Source organism: Dipodomys ordii, unplaced genomic scaffold, assembly GCF_000151885.1.
Source record: "Dipodomys ordii isolate 6190 unplaced genomic scaffold, Dord_2.0 Scaffold166, whole genome shotgun sequence".
Lineage (NCBI taxonomy): Eukaryota > Metazoa > Chordata > Mammalia > Rodentia > Heteromyidae > Dipodomys > Dipodomys ordii.
The window spans coordinates 371,248-381,904 of NW_012267382.1; the positions used below are offsets into that span (position 1 = coordinate 371,248).

Genomic DNA, 10,657 nt, shown 5'->3' on the forward strand with positions numbered 1-10,657 from the left:
CCCGGTCGTCCCGGGCGCCCGCTGCGGCGCGGACCCCGCTCCGGGCAGACCCGCCCGGCGGCCTGCGTGACCTTGGCTAGCCCCGCACCTTTCCTCCCGCGTGATCCCGAAGCCAGAAGGCGCCCTGGTGGAGAGCACCGGGCCCCTGTGCGCGGACGGAGACCCGTGCCGGCGGAGGGAAGGGGCGGGATGGGGCGGAGGAGGATGGGCCGACACACAGGTAGCGCCTTTGAGTGGCGCCTCGCAAGTAGGGGTGACAGCTCCGCGGGGTACGGAGGGGAGCCCCGGGTGGACCTTTAGGTCAGTGCTACCCTGGGGTGCGGACAGCTTCCGGAGGGTGCGCAGCCTTCAGTCAGTGTGTGCCCGGCCTCAGAGCGTGGCATCTGGTCTTCTCTGACCCCTGGGGATCTCAGGCCCCTCCATCCAGAACCACCCCCGGCTGGAGGACACCAGCCTCCCACAACCGAGCAGGTGACTCCTTGGAGACACAGTTCTGGAAGGAGTGGCCGGATCACCTCCCTTTCCCACACTCCTTTACTTGGCGAGGTGCTCTTGCCATCCGTGGGGGCGGGGGCTGGGACTCGGATCTGAGGACTGGGCCCAAAGAGTGACAGATGTGCAGACCCAGAAATTGGGAGCATTGCCCTCCCCCGACGTGGTTAAGGCTGGAGCACCCCGAGAAAGGCAGGTGCTCGTCTGTGGAAGTGTAGACAAGCGGCTCTCCGGACTCTCCCCCTAGGAGAGCTTGAGAGACGAGTCAGGAGAGACTGTGGGGCTGGCCGCCCCACCCCTGCTTACGCAGAGGAGCACACGGGGCTGGAGCGGGGAGGGGAAGTCTTTCAAATTTCTTTCTGGAGTTTACCAGATGCCTACCCAGTGAGCATTACTGATGCTCCTTGCTGAATCGTGTGCCACCATGCTTCTGAACTATCCCTCACTGACCTTTTTTCTTTTTTAAAACCAGACAAGGTGGTACACACCTGTAATCTCAGCATTCAAGAAGCTGAGGCAGAAGGACAGGGAGTTTAAGGCCAACCCAGGCCACATAGTAAGACCTAATCTCAAAAAAGCTCAATAGTAACAGTACTCTTATTTTGTGTCTTACAGAATTTGGATAATGTCATATAAAGTTAACACAGGTAAAGGGTAACGTGAAAATATTACCTAAAAAATGTGAAGATGTAATCTAAAATTTTTGAAGCCGGCTGTTGGTGGCTCACTCCTGTAATTCTAGCTATTCAGGAGGCTGAGATCTGAGGATCGAGCTCAAAGCCAGCCCTGACAGGAAAGTCTGTGGCACTGTGGCTCAAGTGATAGAACACTCACCCTGAGCTGAAGAGCTCAGGGACAATGCCCAGGCCGGAGTTCAAGCTCCATGATCAACCAAAAACAAAAAATATTTTTTTTAATGACCTGAGGGTCCAAGGCCACCAAAAGAATTTTGCATGAACAAAGTCTGTTTTTAGGTTTTCCATTTTCAAATGGCTTCTCTGGGGTTTTGGTTAGCCATAGGGAGGTCTAAGGTCTGGGTTTGAAGTCCAGTGGGGACTATGGGGGGGGGAGTGGTTTAGAACCAAAAATACTATGCTGAGCTGTATCAGTGCATGTCTCTGTCTGGAAGAATGTTGCAGACTACTTCCCAAGAGAAAGTAGAGTACCTATCTAGATCCCACTCCTCCAAACCAGCTGCCACCTACAGAGCTTACTTTGTATGCATGCACTGGGGTTTGAACTCAGGGTCTTGCTCTTACTTGGCTTTCTTACTCCAGTCCAGCATTTTGCTGATTAATTGGAGATGGAGGCTTTTGCTCAGACTTTGCTGCTCTGGCTGGCTTTGAACCTCAATTCTACAGGTCTCAGCCTCCCGAGCACCTAGGATTCTGGGTGTAAGGCACCAGTGCTCAGCCTAGGGAGCCCTTTTTGTTGTTGTTGTTGGTCATGGGGCTTGAACTCATGGAGCCTGGGCACTCTCCCTGAGCTTTTTTTCTCAAGGATAGTGGTGTTCTCTACCACTTTGAGCCACAGCTCTTCTGGTTTTCTGGTGGTTAATTGGAAATAAGAGTCTCACAGGGACTTTTCAGCCCAAGCTGGCTTTGAACCACAATCCTCACGGGCATCTGGCCCACTGAGCCTTCTTAGTGACTGGGTATTGCTGTTACCACAGCTTCCTAAGTAGCCGTTTAATGGAATCTAAGGTTATGTCATTATAGATGGCCCGGGTTTCTCTGGAAGATGGCTCTCTCAGTGTGGCTTAGGGCTTTCCCAGCTTTGCCCAGGTGTGGGAAGCATGACCAGCCAGTGGGATGCCTTTTTGGTCTTCGGTCAGCAGGCCGGAGGGTCAGTGCCACAGCCTGGGCAGGCTCTGGCCCTTCCCTGGTGATCCCTGTGTGTTTGCAGATTGGTCTTGGCAGTCCTGCTTTGCTTCCCACTCAGCATGACGATCATGGTTTTCTCTGGAGGCATGACAACCGGGTCTTTTCCACTCCTGGCAAGGGGCCAGCTGTCTTCACCCACTCCCTTGCAGAATAACTAAAGTCCCAGAATTTATATAAAGCAGTTCTCTGCCTGACCCCCCCAAACAGACCTTCTCCATATCTTTCCACATCTGGGAGGAGCAAGGATGTGCCCTACCCAGATGTGGCTTCCCGGCAGAGCAGGGCCACCTGGCTCCCGAGTCTTGTTACTTGTGTGGACACATGTGCTGTGTGCTCAGCAAGAAGCAGTAAGGCGGGGCAGCATTCTGGAGTCTGCTCTACTTTGAATCTGTTAAACCCTTCCTCCGTGTCTCCAGCCCGGTGTCCTCCTGCCTTGGCCTCTCCAGGGAGGGGAGGACCAGGCAGTCACTTACTGCCAGAATGACAGGGTGAACAATTACCTCAAGGGCAAAGAGTTACTCACTTTTCAGGTGATCTTTGTGTTTTTAGGAGAAAGAAAAGGTAACACCCCCACCAAGGTGGATAAGGATCTAGGCTGCCCTTATCAGACAAACTAATTAAACTACAGGAAGGTTATTGTGTTAGTGAAAAGTAAAGAAGACAAGGTGGGTGCCGCGGCTCACGCCTGTCATCCTAGCTACTCTGGAGGCTGAGATCTGAGGATCACAGTTCAAAGCCAGCCCATGCAGAAAAGTTCATGGGACTATTACCTCCAGTTAACCACCAAAAAATGGAAGTAAAGTTGTGGGTTAAAGTGGTAGAATGCTAGTCTTGAGCAAAAAAGGTCAAGGACAACACCCTGGCCCTGAGTTCAAGCCCCCCCTCACCCACCCACCCACACAACCAGTGGGCTGAAGTCAGTTGTGGGGCTTGAACTCTGGGCCTGGGCGCTGTCAGCTCTTCAGCTCAAGGTGAGCGCTCTACCACTTGAGCCACAGCGCCACTTCAGGTTTTTGGTGGTTTATTGGAGATCTGAGTCTCACGGACTTTTCTGCCCGGGCTGGCTTTGAACCGTGATCCTCAGATCTCAACCTCCTGAGTAGCTAGGATTACGGGAGTGAGCCACCAGTGCCCAGCAAGCCATTATTTTTTTTTTTGGAGTTCATTTTGATAAGCATTATTTTATTTTTAATTTTAATAAGGTTTTTTTGTGAAAATACAGAGGGGCCATTATTATTATTTTTTTAAGATTTTTTTTTCCCCTGAGCTCTTTTGTTCAAGGCTAGAGCTCTTATCACTTGGAGCCAACAGCTCCACTTCTGGCTTTTGAGTCTCTCAGGGGGCTGGGAGTATGGCTTAGTGGTAGAGTGCTTGCCTAGCATACATGAAGCCTTGGATTCAATTCCTCAGTACATATACACAAAAAGCCAGGACTGTCGCTGTAGCTCAAGTGCTCAGGCCATGAGTTCAAGCCCCAGGAATGAGACGGGGACGGGGGTTGGAATCCCACAGGGACATTTCTGCCTAGGCTGGCTTTGAACAACAATCTCAGCCTCCTGAGTAGCTAGGATTATAGGCCTGAGCCACCAGCACCTGGTTTGAAAGATTTTATTAGCACACAATAATTGTACATATTGGCATTTCCATACATGTGTAATGCGTCGTGATGAAACTCACTCCCTCTCACATGCTGCCTGTACCACCTTCCTTAAATAATGTCAGCAGGTTTCATTTTTCTATTTTTCATTAGTATATACATACATGTTTATTTTAAGGTATGGGGAAAGGGCTTCCAGGTTTTTTGTTTTTTTTTTTGGGTCCGGTCATGGGGCCTGAACTCTGGGCCTGGGCGCTGTCCCTCAGTTCTTCAGCTCAAGGCTAGCGCTCTACCACTTGAGCCACAGCGCCACTTCCGGCTTTTTTTTTTTGTTTGCTTATGTGGTGCTGAGGAATCGAACCCAGGGCCTCAGGCATGCAAGGCAAGCGCTCTACCACTGAGCCAACTTCCCAGCCTCCAGGTTTTAATTTTACCTTAAGTTAGTAACATGGCCATGTCTGCCTATGTTGTGGGGCCAACATTTGAAGAACCTTCTAGCATCCACAGGTACAGTCAGTCAGCTGGGAAGTAAAGGTCACATTCTCCCTTGCAGAGTGGTTAGTGTGTTGTGTTTCGTGTGAGTAGTTGGTGATGTTATTCCTATGTGTTTTTGGATTCAGGCGAGCTCACACCTTAACTGTGCTGTTCATCCTCACCTGTGCACTGGGCTATGTGACCCTCCTGGAAGAAACACCTCAGGACACAGCCTACAATACTAAGAGGTAACTGTGCCTGGTGTGGGGAGAGTGGTGTCCTCCCGTCCTTGTTCACAGCTGAGCGCTCAGCCTCCCCTTCTGTATTCTGAGGCGCCCCGGGGGTGCGTGGTCATCTCTGAGTGAGCCATAGTTGACACTGCAGGGACCAGAGTGAGCTGCAGCAGTGGGTGGGGGTGGGGGTGGGGGGTCTTCTAGCTGACACAGTTCTATGAGGTCATCAATACCAAGACTGACCACTTTGAGAGGCTAGGCAGTATTTGACTTCAGGATTCTCCAGAGCAGGCTAGTCACAGGCCTGTCCATCTTCAGCCAGTCCTGAATGTGTGCAGACAAGCAACACCAGAACATTCTCCTTTGTCCTGATTTTTCTACACCTGACAGACTTTATCCCCTTCCTCCTATGGTTCTCAGGCCTATGTGTCTGCCCAGGCTGCTTCCTATTCAGGGAAGCCACTGGGGGGGGGGGGGGCAGGGGTCTGAGGAGGCAGAGGAAAATGCTGGAAGTCTGTAAACGCCTCCGGTCAGCCCTGGTTAGCTGCTAGGCTTGTCATAACCTCTGGTTATGACCATTCTGGGTCAGCACTTTGTGTTTGACAAATGAGGGTCTTCGTGCTTGTGGTCAGAATTAAGCAAGGTGCTGGTGAACGTGTGTGCACCTGTGGGTGTGGTTGGCCTCTGTGTGTGTCACCGTGCCCATTAGGTGACCAGGTCACACCAAGTGGCTTGCCACTAGTGTGGTTGGCTTGGTACACAAGTGGCAGCCTCTATAAAAGAGCAACTGTGGTCGGCCTTTTAAGGGTCTGTGTCTTTGGATGCTGTTAGGTCTTCTGTAAGGAGTTGCTGTCGGAGCTCCCAAGCCCTGCTCCCGTCCATTTCCGGGCCCGTACTCTGGGTTTTCTGCCAGCTTGCTCCCAGGCCCACCAGCCTTTCTCCTACCTGCTACTTGGCCCTGCCCGTGCTGGCCCTCTGGATCTCTTCTGTAGGACCGCCTGGCCCCCTCCCTCCTCAGGCGGCCCCTGTTCTCCCCCCGGGCACAGGCAGGGCCGCCCGGCCCTCTCTCCTCAGGCAGCCCCCCCCCCCCCCCCCCCCCCGGCACAGGCAGGACACGGTGGAGCTACCCGGGAGCATTGGCTCCTTCATTGCAGAGGCAGTGAATCTGGGGGCAGGTACCTGCATTTGTCCACAGGCAAGTCCCAGCTGTGGGTGCCTGCAGAAAAGAAGTCCCAGAGACAGGACTTGCCCATACTTCAAGACATTCCCTGGGACTAGAATTGCAGCCAGAGGCCCATCTGTCTACATGAGCAGTCATTTTAGCCGGAGATGAATAGCTGTGATGTCATGGGCAAGAGCTGTGGCGAGGTAGAGCGTGTCTGCCCCTCCCCCGAAGAGCTGACCCACACCACACGAACCCTCCTGTCCACATAGGTGGCCCCAGCCCAGTGAGGCTAAGAGCAGACCCCACACTTAAAACAGGCAGCGCCAAGCCAGCTGCCAGGAATCCCAGGAGGCTGAGGTCTGAGGACGAAGGTTCAGAGCCAGCCCAGGCAGGAGAGTCTGCGAAACCCTCCAATTAATTGCCAAAAAGCTGGAAATGGAGCTGTGGCTCAAAGGATAGAGTGCTAGCCTTGAGCACAAAAGCTCAGGGACAGCAGGTAGGCCCCAAGTTCAAGTCCCAGGACTGGCACTCACAAAAGAGGTGTGGACGCTCCTGTGAATATAGCCCCACTGCCTCCAGTCCTTAGAGCACTGCTGAGCTGTTCCCGTACACTAGAAACCGCCTCTCCACCACGAGGACCCTTGACACTCTTACATTCTCTATTCCCCATCCTGCTTCAAGAGCACAGAGCAGCTGGGGAGGCCTGGGACCTTGATTCCTTCTGGGACGCTCCAGCCTCTCCAGGTCACCCTGCACTGCCCGCAGCTCTGCTGCCTGGCACCGTTGCCGGAGGTGCATCTCCCCTGAAGCTCTTGTCACCAGGCCTCCTGGGCCTCAGCCAAGTGGTACAGCCAGGGGACTCAGCAGGCCGATTTTTGTTGTTGGAGTTTTTGATGCCCTCAAGGAAGTATGTTTCATTAGAACGTACATTGTTAAAAGCTTGGTAAATTAATTTGGTTTGCTAAGCTTTGAATTTTAGCTTGTATTTCATTGTTCATTTTATGGATCTACGGTTTTTTTCCCCTTGTGTGTGATACTAGTATTTGAACGCAGGGGCCTCATACTTGCTCTGCAGGCTCTCTACCATTGTTCCAACTTTCAGCCGTTTTTGCACTGGTTAGTTTTGGGATGGGGCGTCCATTCCTATATGGTGTGTACCTGGACCATGAGCTGCCGATCTTAGCCTTCCCCTTGTAGCTGGAATGACAAGCGTGCATCAACATGCCTGGTGTCTGTTGACATAGTGTCTTTCTTACAGACCTTTCTTCCTGATTTCATTCTCCCAAGTAGGTAGGTTTGCAGGTGTGGTCACTGGTACCCAACTTGTTCTGTTCTGTTCTGATAGTTTTGGAGAAGTTATCCTGCCGTATTGCTTAGGCTGGTCTCAAACTCCTGGGCTCAAGCAATCCTGCCTTAGTCTTCCAGGGAGCAGCGACTTCGAGCACTTACCACCTTATCCACTTGTGTATTTCTTCTCACGTTGGCTTTCTTGACAATCTGCTGTATTTCTAATAGAGTTTTAGCCTACTGGCTTGGCAGATGCACATACTGTGTGCCCACTGTGTGTCCCTGTGGAGGAATGGGATGTTGCTTCTCACCGCAGTCGGCTGGAGGTCTGCTCCCGCACGCGGCCGCCTTGGTGTCTGGCTTCCTCCCCGAGCGCTGTCACAGTGCCCGGTGGTGTGCAGGGCTCATCATCTAACTGTAGTGTCCTTGTTGGACGACACACGCCCCGCTGAGGTGCTACCAGCCCAGGTTCACGGTGAGCAAAGAGAAACTCCTCACACGTTGTAATCATAAATTGCACTATAAACATAACACAAATACATAGATACTCTTTGAAATACATTGTTTTAGATTTTTAATTTTTTATTTCGGTCTGGGGCTAGAATTCAGTGTCTGGGTTCCGTAGCTTCTTCTCAAGGCTTACACTCCACTTCCAGGCCTTTACTGATGGATTCCAGGTAAGTCTCACAGGCTTTCCTGCCTGGTCTGGTTCTGAACCACAATCTTCAGATCTAAGCCTCTTTTTTTGGGGGGGGGGCGGTCATTCATGGGACTTGAACTCTGGGCCTGGGCACTGTCCCTCAGCTCTTCAGCTCAAGGCGAGCACTCTACCACTTGAGCCACAGCGCCACTTCCCGTTTTCTAGTGGTTTATTGGAGATAAGAGTCTCGAGGACTTTCCTGCCCAGGCTGGCTTTGAACAGCGATCCTCAGATCTCAGACTCCTGAGTACCTAGGATTACAGGTGTAAGCCACCGGCATCCAGCTAAGATCTAAGCCTCTTGAATAACTAGAATTACAGAATTGCAATCATGAGCCACTGACACCAGGCAGCAAATACTGTATTATAAGGAACCTTGAGTAAGGGTTTTTATAGCTTCAGAGGATCCTGAAATCAACATCCCACACACAGCCAGGGCAATTGTATTATTTCCTTTTCTTTTGTTTAAGACAAGATCTCTCTGTTTGTTCAGCCCTGTTTGGTCTGAAGGGAGGGAGAGAAAGAAGGGGGGGAGGGAGAGAGAGGGAAAGAGAGAATATCAATGTGTGTGTCAGTGTGTCTGTGTGTGTGTCCTAAGGCTTGAACCCAAAGCCTGGGCACTGTCCTTGAGTTTTTTGTTGTTATTGTTGTTTTTGGTCTGTCATGGGGCTTGAACTCTGGGCCTGAGCTCTTCAACTCAAGGCTAGCACTCTACCATTTGAGCGCTACTTCTACTTTTCTGGTAGTTTATTGAGATAAGAGTCTCACAGACTGGATGGCTCAGGCTGGCTTTGAACTGGGTCTCATCCTCCTAAGTAGCTAGGATTACAGGTGTGAGCCACTGGCACCTGGCACGTCCCTGAGGTTTTTTTGTTTGTTTTTGTTTTGCATTTTACCACGTAAGCCACAGGTCCACTTCTGGCTTCTTGGTGGTTAATTGAAGGTTAAGATGGACTTTCTGCCTGTGCTGACTTGGAACCATAATCCTCAAATCTCACTCTCCTGAGTAGCTAGGATTATAGACATGAGCCACCAGTGCCCAGCTAAGCGTGGAATTTTTTATCCTCCTATCTCAGTCTCCCCAGTGCTGGGATTTCAAACATGCATGGTATGGGGTAGTTGTGTATGTACAGACACAGGTTAGGGCAGCAAGCGAATGCTGTTTGCTGTGCACTGAGGGCCTTGACCTTCCTGGTCCTTGACAAGGGATATATCCGGTGCTGAGAACATCGCTTCCAGTGTTCTCTAGTGAGAGCCAGCTGATTGAGTCCATTCTATAGTGTCTGAATTTCAAAAACTCAGAAAAACAAAATGATTTATGCCAAAACAATACAGGAACTACACAAGAGCCTCTGTAGTCAAAGTTGGAATAGTTTGAGCAACGAACTTGTTTGCTGGAACAAAATGCAAGGTATAAAATAATTATTCATAAATATTTGACAAAATAAATAAAAAGTTTAAAAAAGCTAAGTACTGGTGGCTCATGCCTAGCAACTCTGGAGGCTGAGATCTGAGGATCGCAGTTCAAAGCCAGCCCTGGCAGGAAAGTCCGTGAGACTCTTCAGTAAACCATCAGAAAATGGGAAGTGGTGCTCTAGCTCAAGTGGTAGAGCGCTCGCCTTGAGCTGAAGAGCTGAGGGACAGCGCCCAGGCCCAGAGTTCAGGCCCCACAGCCAACAACAACAGCAACAACAAAACCAACTCCAGGAAATGGAAACCTGGGTTTGTGGTGGTGGTGGCAGTGGTAGTGTTTATTTTTGCTTTGTTTTTTTCTTTAGAGGTCGTAAAGTGGGGGCTTCGGAAAGGATGAACAAAATCAGCTCTATTGTAGAATACACTCTGTGGGAACTGACCTATGTAACTTGTGTGTGGGGACCGCAAAGGAAGGGATGCACCCTTACAACATTTAATAACAATAAAACTACTTTTTAAAAGCTAGCCTGTAAAATTGTCATGCATGTGGGGCGTCTAGTCCGCGTCAAGTCCTCAGGCCACGGGGCCTGCGCCAGCCCGGGGCGCCGTGTCTGGCTGAGGCCCCTGGGGCCCAGGAGAGCGGACGCGGGCTGTCTCCTCCTCTGGCGGCCCGCCCCGCTCTTCCCCTCTTCCAGCTGCCGTCCCGGCCCCAGCCCCTTCCTCGTGCCGCTTCCTGCCCTGAAGCCTTGGTCCTCGGTCCTGTCCTGGCAGCTGGACCAGAAACTCGCTTCCACTGTCCTGCCGAGGTGGGACTGTCGGCTGGGCCAGGCGTTGCTCTCTGGCCTCAAATGACCAACCCTACTCTTCATTGTGGTCCTGGGAGTTTCATGCTAGCCACCCTGATGAGACTTGCCATGACCCCATGAGGGCAAAGGACGCTTGGCCAGGGCCAAGCATCACGGGAGCTGGTGTTGCTGTGAACAGCTGCTGGCACATGCACTTGTCCGAGAGCCTGTGGGCTGGCGCCGCGCCTTTCTTGTGCACTGTGCCGAGGTGAAGCCCCTTTCCTGGGCCCCGACTCCGGCGCTTGTCTCTGGGCCAGCTTCTCCACCCCACGCACTGCATCGTAGGTGTTTGGTCCTCAGCCTGCAGGAGTCTGTTGGTATTGGAAAAGGTGGCTCAACAGCGAACAAGCCAGGTTGCTGTGCGCATCTACTTTAACACAGGTCCAGCAAGAGCACCTGCTTGGCCCATGTTACAGCAGACGGCCATTAGGTCTGAAGCACACAAGGGCTTTAATGAACCCTAGTCATCACTGGTAAAGCTTAAGGTGTGTTTTTTGTTTTTTTTTTTTGTCAGTCGTGGGGCTTGAACTCTGGGCCTGGGCGCTGTCCCTCAGCTCTTCAGCTCAAGG

General features: G+C 51.7%; 1 protein-coding gene across 1 annotated transcript in view; it reads left to right on the forward strand.

Moving 5' to 3' along the window:
- Window positions 1-4,563: 4,563 nt before the first annotated feature.
- Ptdss2 (phosphatidylserine synthase 2) overlaps window positions 4,564-10,657 on the forward strand; it is a 22,643-nt gene continuing 16,549 nt past the window's right edge. The window contains exon 1 of the mRNA XM_013033342.1: window positions 4,564-4,694. Within this exon, the coding sequence (XP_012888796.1) occupies window positions 4,564-4,694 (131 nt within the window). The remainder of the gene's footprint in view (window positions 4,695-10,657) is intronic.